The sequence below is a fragment of the Microtus oregoni genome, unplaced genomic scaffold, assembly GCF_018167655.1.
Source record: "Microtus oregoni isolate MIOR12 unplaced genomic scaffold, Mior012 000049F_ref0000343, whole genome shotgun sequence".
In the NCBI taxonomy this organism is placed as follows: domain Eukaryota; kingdom Metazoa; phylum Chordata; class Mammalia; order Rodentia; family Cricetidae; genus Microtus; species Microtus oregoni.
The window spans coordinates 5879202-5893692 of NW_024543223.1; the positions used below are offsets into that span (position 1 = coordinate 5879202).

Genomic DNA, 14491 nt, shown 5'->3' on the forward strand with positions numbered 1-14491 from the left:
CTGGCCTCTCTGGGTCTGCCATGTGGAACTGGGCTCCAAGCTGTTCACCCCAGGCAGAATTGGCACTCCAGAGAGATGACAAGTCAGTGTATGACTTGGACAGTGGGATGAAAGGGTCAGTGTGACAGTGCAGTGCATCCCACTGAGCAGAGGGAGGGACAGATACAGAAAAACCAGTGATGCATGGAGCCTAAGGATGCTCAGCTTGGTGAGCTGAGACCAGCGCCCCACACTGGCTTCTACTCCTCCCATCTACCTTCTCTGCAGACCATGGGTGGCCTTGTCTGGGGGCACCTGGTATTCCTCTCGTCATGGCCCCATTGTCGCCTTGACAGACAGCAGGAGAGGGGGGACCACATTTCTGTCCTCCCCTTTAGGGCTTACCACATCCTGTGAGGGATGCATGCCGATCACCCCAGACCTCTGAGAGGAAACAGGCTAAGGAAGGGACTCACCCAGGATGGCAATTCAGTACCTGGGCCTGGCAACTCACATTTGTGAGGCTTGGACTAAGATGCATAACTAATTAGCCTGAGTGTGACAGCCATGCAGCCCTCCTTATGGGAACGTCCCATACTCTGCATTCTGAGCTCAGACAGAGAAGCAGGCTGGTCCAGCTAATCCACTCTGTGCTTTTCAGTTCCTGTCTGCGAAGAAAGCCCAATCCTCAACTGCCACTGTGAATGTCTCTCATCTAGTTGAGCGGTCCTAGCAGGAGAGGTCAAAGGGCCAGTGGCTGCTTGACAGAGAGCAGGAAATGTGGGCCATACTATGAGGTGAACTGCTGGCTCCTCCATATATATGGCCCACAGCCCTTCCAGGCTGAGAGCCCTCACAGTACTGCCCAGGGCTGGGGGCCCCTCTGCCATATACCGTGCAGGGGGAGGCAACTGTGGGCAGCGCTGTGAACAATGTCCAGATAAAATGATTGTGGTCAGCTTAGATGTGACCTTTGGGTGGATGAGGATAAAGGTGCTGTATGGGCTGGGTCCTGGTCTAGGCTCAGATAGAAAAGCTTTTCTTTCTGCCAGCCCGTGTCTCCTCTGAGGCGTGTGAATGATCTCCGTGTCCACTGAAACTGGAAGCTGTTTGAAGACGTAGCTTGGTGAAAGGCTCCGTAGGAACCTTAGGGAGTTTTTTAGACACTTAAAACATGAATCGCCTGCCTGTGAACTTTGCTGCTTTCCCCGGATGAAACGCCATTTGCAGGGATGAAAGCTGCATTTGGGTGCAGGCCCAGATCTGAGGACCTTGGCTACACAAAGAACTAATGTCCCAAAGCAGCGACAAAATGCAGACTGCAAGATGAAGTGAGGGGAGAGGCGGAGCAGGGAGGTGCCCAGGGTGGAAGGTGTCTCCATGGTGGGGCCTGGCAGCAGAAGCTAAGACCCGGGAGCCATGCTGGCTTTCTGGAGCTCTGAGAGCCCTGTCAGGGCTGCCGCCTTTGCTGGCAGCCCCTCTTCCCGTTTTGTGGGTTCAGCCCTGCAAACTGTTCATCATCCTTGCAAAAAGACCAAGGACCGGGCTGAGTCTGCCGCAGCCAGGCTGCAGTCAGGTCAGGGAGCTAGACTTCCCCAAACGCTTCTCTTGATACGCACCAAGTGTCACCTTGAGGCGCCTCCCTTCCTGCCTCAAGCCACAGCCTTCAAGCGGATGGCCCACAGAATGAGGCACGAGCCCCTGCAGGGCTTTGGCAGGTCATAGCATCATGGAGGATCTGACCAGGAACAACCTGCCTACCCCCCAGGCAGCTAGGTAGAGGGAGACCTGAACCAGCTCAGCCTTCCATGCCTGGTGTTCAGCTGTTCGAGGATGCGCACACCACCCTTGCCCTGGCTTTCCCCTGGTCACCCAGGAAGGAGGCTGTGAGGCCAGCACCACAGTGGGCTTCCTCATGGCAGTCTGACTGCGGGGGAGAGACTCCATCTGCTCCTGAGGATTCATGGACATTCTGTAGGGATTCCCTAGGGCTATGGACACTCCACGAGGCACTGGGATGCTCTGTGGGTTCCATAGAGGTCATGGATGCTCCAGGGGATTCCATAGACCCTTCATAGAACTCTATGGATGTTCCCTGGGACCCTGAGTCAGGAGAAGCATGCAGGCCAAATCCCCACCCCCTCCCAAGCTTTCTTCTTGACAGTCACTGGCCAGTGAGGGCAGCAGATGCTCCTGGGCCAACAGTCCCTGGTCCCTGGTAGGGGTGACTTAGCCTGGCCATCTCTGACAGCCCTCCTTAGCTCCTTGGTGACAGTCTCTGGTCCCTGGTAGGGGTCACTTAGCCTGGCCATCTCTGACAGCTCTCCTTAGCTCCTTGGTGACAGTCTCTGGTCCCTGGTAGGGGTCACTTAGTCTGGCCATCTCTGACAGTCCTCCTTAGCTCCTTGGTGACAGTCTCTGGACTCTGGTAGGGGTCACTTAGCCTGGCCATCTCTGACAGCCCTCCTTAGCTGCTGGCATGTGGAGGTTGTCACTGTATCCTTGTCACCCATATGTCTGCTGTTGTGGCTTCACCGAGAGCTTGTTTATTGAGCTCCGACCACACATCAGGTGCTGTCCAGCCAGGCACATTAGTGACGTAGACTGAAGGACACCTCCTCCCCAGAATCTCAGGAGGGTCAGGTAGGCAAGGCCACACACTGGGTAGAGCCCAGACAGGCACGGAGCTCTTGAGGAGGTGAGGACAAGGCCACTGTCCTGGCAGGTAGGAGGAATGTGTAGCTTCCTGAAAGGGTGCAAGGCTTGCTTCATGTCCCTCTGTCCCATTCCATCCATCATCCACCTTCTGTTCATCCCCAGGAGGCTGCCCCCACCCCTGGCCTAGTTAGAGCTCATTTCCCAGTGCCCTAAAAGTCACATGTCACCCAGTCTGATGTCCTGTGCAGTCCCTATCCATCTTGGTGGGGAGCCGGGAACACAATGACAGTTTCTAAATAAGAAGTTAAGGCTTCTTTGTCGGTCCTCAGAGGCCCCTAAGTCCATGGTATGTTTTCTAACTAGCTCTCCTGGGACCTCAGGGTCAGCATACAATAGGTGCTCAATAAATGCACTTTATACATTAGATGGGCTGCAAGATTTCTGAAGGGGCAGACCCCTCTCCCCCACCCTAATGGCCTAGCCTCAGCTCTGCTGTGCTCAGTGCTTCCTGCTCTGTAGGGACAGCTTGGCATACAGAGCTGATCCTGAAGTGTCCATCTGAGCTCAGAGTCACAGTCGTGACCCCACTGGACACGGGGAGACTCATGATCATCCAACATGGGTGAGTATGAAGGAATGGGAGATAGTCAGGCTCTCTCAGGGCTCCTCCGCATGGACATCTGTGGGAGTATCCTGTGAGCTCATAGAAGACAAAGGTAGGGTGCGAACCACTAAGAGCCCAGCTGGCCTTTCATGCCCACACCACAGACAGCAAGGCCACACCTGCAAGGATGCCAGAGCCAACTCTAGGCTGAGTGTGAGGTCACCCTGTCTGATTGACCAGTCTATGGAATGGGGGATGGCCTGACCACTTGGGGCCAGCATCAAATAAGGCTCCATTGCATCACCCTATTGTGCCACATGGCCAGGAAAAGTACTGTTCTCACTACTGCCAGCTGGAAAGAATGCACTGGCCAGGGACAAGCCTATGAAGCTTTGTTCCCCTCCTGGTCCATCAGTGTTACTGGGCAGGGATGGAGAGCCCTACCTGCCGGCCAGGATGAGAAGAGGAGTCACCGGTTTGGAACAGGGAGATGACAGGCATACAAGAAGCAGGGACCCAGTCTGAGGCCACCTCAGAATGACCAGACCCAGCCCGCCTGGGGTGGCTCTGACCCGAGTCTTCCTCCCACCTTCCTGTTTCACTCACGTCATGACCAGCGTCTCGTCCCCTGGCTCACTCAGAAGTCCATCCACGAACACGGAGGTGCTGGTGAAGTTGTGTGTGCTCCAGGTGTGGCCCTCATCCACGCTGAACCTGTGGAAGGCCACCAGTGTTCACAGAGCGTGAGATTACTCCTTTCTTTGACTCTCTCCTCTCAGGCCTGACTTGTATCCAGCAGAGGCCAGCTCTGGGACCATCGCCACACCCAGGCCGTAGCTGAACCGTAGCCTCCCTCTCTCAGGTGAAACGGCAGCAGATGCCTGCCAGCACCAGGTGGCATCCCTGACTAATTAGCAATGGGACGGCCTGCTGCCCTAGACATATTGTCGGGATACCACACAGGCCTGTTTCTATGAATAGCGGGCACATTTGAACCTTGGAAACACCCAGTAATGCATGCAATAGGAACCCAACTCAGGTTCCTGGGTCAGTGACGTGATCAATATTACAGGGATGTTAAATCCCAAGATATACAGCTCTTTTTCAGACCGCAGTGACACCGACTGCCTGGCAGTTGCCCAACTCTGCCTCCTAAATACCAATGTTACCCTGCCCTCAATTTAGCTCACTCCTTTCTGGGTACTCACTGGCTCCCTTGTTTGTACACCCTGGCCCCAATCCTCTACTAACAGGTTCTTGTTGATACTTAGGGTGCCTTCCTGGACTCCTCAGCCCTCAGCCCTCTTCATGTTACCCTGACTAGTCTTTGTAGTCTCTGCTCGGCCTGGGAGTAATATGGGTCCTTCTCTGGGGCACCTCAAGGAGGTTGGAAGGTGTGGGTCATTCCAGTGTTAGGCTCCCAGGGAACTGTTCTAGAATGCTAAGTGCCCTCTGCCCATGATCTCACTTGAGGATCTTCAGGGGGATGGATGTGTCCTTGATGGCAGCAATGACACCGCCGTGGTCCAGGTAGAGGACATGGTGTTCTTCCTCGAAGACCTGTGGGGGTGATACAGACTCCCAGGTGAGACCCCAGCAAGGGCAGCAGAGCCTGGTCAGGAGGGGATGCCAGCTCTCTAAACTCCCATTTCCACCCATGGCTTAGTGCACGAGGAAGGAGTGGGGCTTGGGGACAGTGGCAATTTATCTACCCTTGGGGACAGGGAAAACTATGGTGTGCTCTCTCAGAATCCTGCCCTCAGGGCCTCGGCTCAGCAAATGGCCCAGCAATAGGAAACACAGTGTACTCAGAGGTGAGTTCAGGGTGAACCCCAGGCCAATGCGGGGTGCAGTGACAGAGCCTGGCTCCTTGATACCTCTGATACCTGGATGTGGCCACACTTTGGCTCCCCACAGTCTGGATCATCTTCCATTACAGTCAGGAAGCTACTGGGAGACAGATGACTTTGAGCCCTCTGGGGCCATCTCAGTGGAGGTCTGAGCTGGGTACCCAGGACTCTGGCATGTCAACGAATACATAAATGAAAGGCCACCATATGGATGAATTAGTGAATGAATGCTCTGAGGATAAAGGAATGAATGGCCACTGAGCATTTTGGGGGGAGGTAAAGGCATCTTGACAAGGGCCACCTAGGAGGGACAGCTCTGTTTGTCACAGCCACATGCTGATATCCAGGGGCAAGTGCTATCTTACAGATAGGAAGCTGGGTCCACAGTAGTAAGGCTATGCCAAGACCTCACAGCTGGGAGTGGCAGAGCCAGGTGCGGGCCTCAGTCACTCCAGGACACTAGGCCTTGCGAGTCCTTCAGTAGACTGGCACGTATGGGCTGCAGAGCATGTACCCCGTGATCAGGGGCCCTGGCTGGAGTGGGAGAGGTCCTGACTCCAGGAAACTAGGCCCAACAGTAAGTTGGTCAGGAACAATATCAGAAAGCTGTTGAGGAAGCCTCAGAGAGTGTCTACGCTGTGGCTCTCTGGTGTGGGAAGTTCTTCTGTAGATGCGTTGTTTTTATTGGTTAATGAATAAAGTTGTTTCAGCCAGTGGCTTAGCAGAATTGAGCTAGGCGGGAAAACTAAACTGAATGCTGGGAGAAAGAAGGCAGAGTCAGTGAGACGCCATGTAGCAACCAGAGGAGAAAGATGCAAGCCACCATTCGAACCTTGCCGGTAGGCCACGAGCCTCATGGTAAAAATACAATACTAAAAATGGGTTAATTTAAAATATAAGAGCTATCTAGCAATATGCTTAAACTATTGGCCAAGCAATGTTTTAATTAATACAATTTTGTGTAATTATTTCAGGTCTGAGCATCCAGGAAAAAAAATGAGTGGCCTCATAATACAGCTCCCTGTACCCTAAGCAGCCCCTGGCATGCAGAGCTGAGAGGGGGCACAGACCCATCCCTGGCTCAGCCTTTCTTTGTTCCCCTCAGAGTCCTAGCAGGGACTTAGAGCACTGTTAATGAGGTCTTTGATCATTCCAGGGAGCTCATGCCCTTTATTATCTAAGTTTTGAGACAAGATCTTGCTCTGCCAACTGGGCGGGCCTTGAACCTGCATAAGAACCTCCTCCTTCCACCTTGCAGATGCTGGGGTTGCAGTGAGCACCACCAGGCCTGGCTGGTGGCTCCTGTCTTAAGGCTTATGTCACTCCAGGACCCTCTGACCCATCTCTATCTGCCAGTGCCTCGTTGGCCAGGGAGGAAACACCAGAGCAGCCCTGAGTGCTCTACTGGTCTGGAGCTGTTGATACCTCAGTCCTCTCCCTGACTATAACTGCCTCCAACCACTGTACACATCTGTTCCTCCCTGACACACATGCATGTGCATGTGTACACATATGCACACAACTGCTGCTCCATCAGGCATCTTACCTGTGAGCCCTACCCAGTAACCCTGGTCCCAAGGCCTCCAAGGGAAACCTAAGCTAATGGTTTCACAGAAGTGACCCCTCACATGTCTGTTGAGTGAGGAAGTCCTTCAATGCTGCCATTGGTGAAGGTGGACAGACGGTGACCTTTAATAACCCTACTGGCTTTGGCGAACTAGAAATATTTAATGCAATAAATCTCCCCTGCCCTTTGCAGATGTCTTGCTTGGTGCATCTTATTAAACCAGCAGCGGCTTTGGCCTTTGATGCAGGTGAGCTTTGTGTGTCGTGGTGAGTGTTTGGTGCCTCCCAGGAAGGTGACTTACATGGTCAGGCATGAGGGAGATGACCTGGAAGAGGACTCTCTGTCTGCAAGCAGTTGGACTCTGATGCTCAGGCCATCTTCTCAAGTGCTTACAGCCAGATCACCTCTCTGGGAAGTTGGCAGACCAACTCAGCCAGGACCCCACCCACCCCAGAAGGCAGCCAGTGTCTGTCTCACAGGGCAGGGCACTCCTGAGGCACCCCTCGGGGTAGAAACCCACAGCTTCTATGTGTCATGGGCTCTGTGGGGCCTGTCAGGCCTCTTGTTGGTGTCCTCATTGTTCTGTGCTAAGGGCTGATGGCAGCCAGTATCCCTCTAACCAGTGGCTATGACATCCACGTGGAGCTGGGGGTTGGAGCCGCACAGGTCCTGCTACTGGGGGGATGGCTCCCACAGGCAGGCTTTCCTCATTCTCTTTCCTTCCTTTGCTATGTTGGGCCACACTCCTCATCACAGCAACACACGGGACATCCTCCAGGGTCCTATACCTCCCCTTTTCACATCCTCTTCTTCTGTTTATGTCTCCACTGCTCTAACCTCTTGGCCCGAAGGAGCTTGAAGCCAAGCAGGAGGGGTCAATGTGGACTTCAGTCCCCTTCCCCGGATGTCCCCGGGGACACATCTGGCTGTGAAGTGCTTCTAGGATGTATAATACTCAGCAGAAGCCACAAAGCATTGACCCCACCCCCGACTAGCCCCGTCCCCAAAGGTCCTAGCCCTCAGCAGAGGCCTCGGCTGCTTCTGAGGCTGGTAGTCAGGGGCAGACATCTCACTCAGGACTCTAGAGAGTTCCCGTGAAAGAAGGGGCATAGAACAGAGAGAGCCCTGGAAAGTTGACGAACACCAGGTACCACTGGCATCTTACCTGCCGCCAGGTGTGCCCACAGTCAGATGTGATGTACATTTCCTCTTTATACTCCACCAGCTGCGAGCCCAGGTTACCTGGGTCAACAGAAAAGGTTGCACTGCACTAAGACCGGGCAGATCCTCTGATGGAGATCTGAAGGACCCCAGAAAGGAAAACTGCCGAGGCCTGCATTTCAACCATAATCACCTACAGCAGGCCCTGGCTGGCTTCCTTTCCAGACAGTGGCCCAGTGTGGCTGCTGGGCTTGAGCTGGTCCCCTCGGGGTAGAAAGAGCTCAACCCAGCGGAGTCCATCACAAGAGGCTCCAGCCTAGCTCCAAGGTGAACAGGCTCATGTGCTTCAGAATGCCCACAGGTGTTACTTGAGGGTAACATGTGTAATGGTGGCCGGGGTCAGGCTGAAGGACATGAGCCAGGTGGGGCAGCACAGGTTTGTGGTCCCTGAGAGATGAGAGGACTGCATGAGTATCTGGGGACAGTGTCCTGGAAGTCACGTACATGGGAAAAAGGCAAGCACACAGCAGCTGCACATTCAGTTCCTGTATAGGGGACAGTCGCGATGTGCGGGAGATAAAGCAGGCACCCGGGACTGAGCCCTAGCCTAGAGACATCTAGGTAGACAGCATCCCATCCAAGACGCTGCCAGTCCAGAGCAGAGATGCTCTGCTTCATGTGGGCTGCTATGGAAGCTATGAGGCTTCAAGTGAGGAGCATAACCTGTAGGTTCACAGCACGGGACACATATGGCTTCACAAACTAGGCCTGGATTCCCCAGAATTGCACCATGGCCTGGAGTACAGGAGCTTTCTGATGGACCAGCTGGCTGTGTCAGGATAAACCATCAGCCACATGACTGCCCACCCCTCCATTCATTCATCCATTCAATATATATCCATCTACCTACAAGTCTATCCATCCATCCATCCATCCATCCATCCGTCCGTCCGTCTGTCCGTCCGTCTATCCATCATCCATCCATCCATCCATCATCCATCCATTCATCCGTCTATCCATCATCCATCCATCCATCCATCCACTTGCCTGTCTATATGCTCATCTACCCATGCATGAATCCACTCATTTATCTAGCCCTCCCTCCATCCATCCCACATCCACCATTAGGGTTTCCAGGGGACTTCTGTCTCCTGAGAGGAGATACGCTGCCTCTGATGGACACACCAAGGCCCCAGACTCGTGACCTTCAGTTCCCATCCCTGAGATAGGAGCTTCCCTCAGGCTGTAAAGGCCACTGTAGCTACCTACCTGCACCCATGATGAGGCCAGGAGCCGTGTCCTTGGTGTGCACCGTGCCTGAAACGTAGGGGTTATCTGCCCAGCGCAGGTGTAGATGCAGGTGGCAATCCGGCTGGGGAGGAAAGAAGGAAGGATGGTCGGCAGGTGAGAGCATCCTAGGAAAACCAGTTCTGCAGCCAGATCTGCCCTGTGGCCTTCATCAGCCAAGGCTGGGTAGGGGTGCCTTGGAAGAATGGACAGAGTGTGGGAAGCTGTGCTCACTCGGCTGCTGGGTGATGGATGCAAAGGATAGGGATGACATCAGCAAGAGTTACCTGGGACCTAGGGAACTAAGCAGTGCAGAAGGGACCAGTTAGACATAATCTGCTGGAAAAAAGAGACTCAAGGTCTGAGAGAGGGCCTCCAGGTAGCTGCAACTTCCCCAAGGAAGGGGCCTTGTGGCCCGGATTCCCCTCAGGATGGGCTTCCCTACATGACCACTACATGGGTTGCTGGGCCAGAGAATGTGTGTGATACTTGGGGCCTGTGCAGCCCCAGCTCTCATTCATGTATTCATCCATCCATCTATTCATTCATTCTTCCATCCATAACCTTTACTCGGCACCTTGGTTTGAGGCTCAATTCCTAGGCTTCCCATAGTCCCGGCCTGACATGCCTGCCCAGGCTCTGCAAGGGTCAAAGGTGGAAGATCTTCTGAAGCTGCCCAGAGTGGGACTAGGAGACAAGCAGGACCCCCAAGGAACTTGTACATCAATCCCGGGGAGGTGGCTGGCAGGTGAGTTATCCATTTCTAGCCCTCTCACATGTGGGAGCTGGCAGAACCTCCACATAACTGTACAGCAACTCAACCTTAGATCATTTGGTATGCAGAAGGAAGCAGCAGCCCCAGCCCCAGCTCTGTCTAGAAGTATTTCTGACATGTTGGAGCTTCTGAATACATAGGTTTCTTCCTATTAGAATCCAGACACCAGCAGATTCAAACCTATTTCCTAGTTGAAATTCAACCTGCTTGGAGAGATCTAACCAGGGATGGGGAGACGGTGCGGTGGGTAAAGCACTTGTGTGTCGATCCCTGGCATGCCCACCAAGGCCAGGCACAGCTGCGTGTATGTCTGAAGTCCTAGCGTAAGGGGGTGGAGACAGGTGGATCCTAGGAGTCTGATGGCCAGCCAGTCTAACCAATTGTTGACCTCCCATCTCAAAACATAAGGCCAAAACAGAGGAAGACATCCCAGACATCCCTTAGTACATGGTTTTGACATGTGCTTATATAAATGTGCACTCACATGCTATCTCTCTCTCTCTCTCTCTCTCTCTCTCTCTCTCTCTCTCTCTCTCTCTCTCACACACACACACACACACACACACACTAAGAGATCTGATTAACCTTTCTGTTATATAGGTGTATCTATTTCCCCATAGCTGGAAGGAGACATCCTACACCAAGCCAATCAGAGACCTGGGAGCCAACGCATGACCAGAAGAACAAGCAGAAAGGCAGCGGAGAAGCACCATTAGCCTGTCCCTGGCTCAAGGACAGCATCATCACATGTGCAAAGACCATGACAAAGACCCCAGCTGGCCCTGGGTGGCATGACTCCCAGGAACCTTGTCCCTGCTATCTGAACTGTGAGCCCTGAGTGACTGAGAGGATGACACTGTCAGGCTTAGAGGCCTGGACTTAGTCACCAGTCAGTCTGTGTTGTGCCTCTCTGGATGGAGGCTACAGGCATTCAGGTGGGAACCAGGGCTTCGGACTGTCATTGATGTATCTGTGGCCCACTGGCTTCCAGGTACTTTGCTTTGGTCCCCAGTGCAATCTCCGCCTGCCTGGGCAGCTTGGCCACTTTCCTCTCCTGCCACCATCCCCCTGCTCCGGGACGCAAAATCTCACAGAGGCTTCCTCCTCACTGAGCTGAGTAATTGCAGACAAGAACCTTCTCTTAGTGGAAAGTTGCCTGGGCAGATTAATGTGGCTTAACTTTCCCAAAGATGATGCGAAACCAGCCTGTCACAGCAGCTCTGAACCCAAGAGGGTTTTTATAATTGGCAGACAATTCATTCCTCATGCAGGTGGGCAGGGGCTGTGAGCCTTCCCCATCTACAGTGGGGTCTGGAGAAGAGCCTTGAGAGTGGAGTGGAACAGAACTCAGGACATAGTGCCCATGCCTGTGCAGGCAAAGCTGCTCCTTAGGGCAGCTCACACTCGGTGGCCACCTGGTGACTGTGGAAAATGCTGCCTTTAGCAGCTCCTGACACTCTATACACTTCCTCTATCACACCCCAGCCCCCAGCAACATTCAGCGATGCTCAGAAGCAGGCTTGGAAGATTCTGCTCCTACTGTTCCTTGGATCTCTGCTAGCACCATGCATGGGGTCACACTGGCACTTAGCCTGGAGCCGGCGTTGAAAGAAGTCAGTGGCTCCCTGGCCTGGAGCCATCTGGATAGGCCTGTGGAGCTGAGAATGAGTGAGGGACTAGGGTTTGGGGCAGTTTCTCACACTGTAATTTCATGGAAAAGAATGATGTCCATGTTTCCCTCTGGGTGCATCCCTATGCCTAGCAGAACCTGGTGGCTTGCATGTCTCGAGTGTACCCTAGCAGTGGCATCTGCGCCACTCTCTTGGAGGTGTGTGACAGGGCAGGGTACCTACCGGCTGGCAGTTGGTGGGCTTCCCATTCATGTCGGTGCTGGGTGGCCTCAGGTAATCCCAGTCACGGCCCTTGTTATAGGTTATGAGTGTTGTCACCTTGCCATCCACTTTCTGGTTTGCCAAGAAGACTCCCTTCACACCTCTGACCTGAGGAGACACAAGAAGGACCATAAGGCCCCACACAGATCACCCAGAACCACAGTAGCCAGGCACTGTCCCCTACTGAGGATGCTGCATATGGCTTTGCTTCACCCTGGGTGCAGCCTGACACATGGAGACTGGTCCCAGGTTGGCATGGAAGAGCACTGTCTACTCCAGGTCAGGGGATCTGTATGACACTGAACTATTTGCTAAGGACCTCTGGCCACCAGATACCAGGGAGGACCCTGGTCCCCTCACCAACCAATGTATCTCATGAAAGGACCCCCCCTTCACCATCCCACTCCGGATCCCAGGATCCCTTCACTTGCTGGGTCTATTAGACCTGCAGGGCAGGTCTTGGGCCACAGCAAACACTCCTCGGCTTTCCTTGGGGGCCCCACAGCCCAAAAGAAAGCAATGGGAAGGTCTCTGTTTATCCTGGCATGCACTGACAGGACTTCATTTGGCTTTCATTTCCTTTTCTCAAGGGGCCTTATGCCAGCTGAGGTTGCAACATCCAAGAGTGGCCACTGCGTTGATTCATAAGAAAGTACAAGAGCTGGGTATTTCATCACATTAAACTCAGTGGTGCCCTTGCAGGAACATCCTATTCTTCAAGCCCCTTATTGGCAAAGACTTAAAGTCACATTCACTTCTAGGGTAGTGAGGCAGGCGCAGGCATGCTTCTTCATTTAAGCCGCACAGCCGAGGTATCTCCACCCCCTGTAAATCAGAGGTCTGAAGTTTTCCTCTTATTACATTAGTATGAGTTAAAAAATAACTTTAAAAATCCCTGTCTAAATTTTATCAGCTCAAAGGCTGCAAATCTTATTGAACAGGTATAATTATACACACTGACCTGTGAAACCAGAGAGTGAGCTATGCAGAGTGAGCTATGGGCTTCTGAACTACAATGTGAGATCAATTAGGGTGATTAGGAAGGACACGCCAGTTAAAAACAGAGACCAAGAAGGAAACACAGGAGCCCCACTGCCAGGTGACCTTGCCATCCATCAGGGAGCGCCCCCTGGTGCCATGGGTGGGAATGATTGCTTGTTTCCAGGGCTATGCTCTCTGACTCCCTTCCCAGTTCAGGATGGGCAGCCCAGCCATTTTCTAAGTCTGTAGAGCCTGGGCCCACGTCCTTCTGCCATGCGTCCCTCTGTCCCTGCAGTCAGTGTTGCTGTGTTTCTGCTGTTAGCACATTCTCAGAACTCCAGTGTCTCTCCTGCCAACGTTATCAAGATTCACTGCACTGGACCGTCTGTTCCTCCGCGGAGGCAGACACATCTCTGGAAGTATGTAGACAGTCTCCTGTTACACACTGTTTGACCACGTGATCCACAAAGCGGGGCGATTTGGCCTGTGACACTCTGTGACACCCTGAGCCATCTTCCTAACTCTAACATAGACAGCAGCTTAGAAAAATTCTGTCAGAACTCAATAGGACCCAAAGAGGCCATATAACCAGGGGACAAGCAGATTAAACACCCTGTGACTCAACAGAGGACATCTTGGACATGCTGCTGGCTTTCTAGTGACCATGATAGTAACTATACTGGCCACGTGCAGGAGATTCACATGCTGGCTTGATGGAGGAAAGTCATTGGTTAATTAATAAAAAAACTGCCATGGCCCATTTGATAGGCCAGCCCTTAGGTGGGTGGAGTAAACAGAACAGAATGCTGGGAGGAAGAGGAAGTGAGCTAAGACGCCATGCTTCTGCTCTGCAGGGCAGATGCGATGAAGCTCCGACCCAGGATAGATGGACATAGGCTAGAATCTTCCTGGTAAGGGCACCTCGTGATGCTACACACATTAATAGAAATGGGCCAAGCAGTGTTTATATGAATACAGTTTGTGTGTCGTTATTTTGGGGCATAAGCTAGCCAGGCGGCCAGGAGCTGGGTGGCAGGAATGCAGCCCGCAGCTCCTACTCCACCGGCTGCCAAGACAAGCCCTTCCCATCCACCATTCCCAATCCTGGAGTAGGTGGTGCTGGGAACATGGAGTGTTGTTGGATGGAGCCCTGCTGTTCCCTAAGAAAAGCATCCCTGAGTCCTTGCAGTAGCCCTAAAAGAGGGTGTTGTCAGTTTCAACAAAGTGCCTCAGAGCCCAGAAACCAAGCCCAGAGAGGTTAAGTCACCTGCCCAGGACAGCTCAGCACAGCACAGCACAGCAGACACATACCAGAGCCTAAATAGGAGCCCAGGCAATACAGGGCCAGAGCTGGTCCTGTCGCTACCCCATTGGTTGAAGTTAGAGAGGATAAGTCACTTCGGAGGCACGGGTGGATGGGCAGTGGATGCTGTCTTTTAACTGCTCCATGTCCCCAGGCTCTCCCTGGCAGTCCTCAGGCATGGCTCAGCTCACTGCTTCCTCACCTAGCTGACTCCTGCTCTGTGCCATCTCAGGGCTGCACACCACCTCCTCCAGGAGGCCCATCCTGACTCCCACCTAGATTTGTGAAAAGGCATTGCACTGTGGAGCACTGATAGTGGGGGCTTAAGGACACTGCCAGGAGACATCTTCTTTGTGGGGGCAGGGGTCTGGAGGATGGGCAGCCTGTGAGGAATCCTTGCCAGTGACTTGCAGTATGAGCATGGCCTATCTATG

General features: G+C 53.3%; 1 protein-coding gene across 1 annotated transcript in view; it reads right to left on the bottom strand.

The window, feature by feature from the left end:
• Positions 1-14491, bottom strand: part of Sorcs2 (sortilin related VPS10 domain containing receptor 2) — a 379314-nt gene that overhangs the window by 23100 nt on the left and 341723 nt on the right. Inside the window, exons 10-14 of the mRNA XM_041636558.1 lie at positions 11735-11881; positions 9089-9191; positions 7824-7900; positions 4710-4801; positions 3848-3955 (exon numbers count right to left, since the gene is read on the bottom strand). Of these exons, the coding sequence (XP_041492492.1) occupies positions 3848-3955; positions 4710-4801; positions 7824-7900; positions 9089-9191; positions 11735-11881 (527 nt within the window). The remainder of the gene's footprint in view (positions 1-3847; positions 3956-4709; positions 4802-7823; positions 7901-9088; positions 9192-11734; positions 11882-14491) is intronic.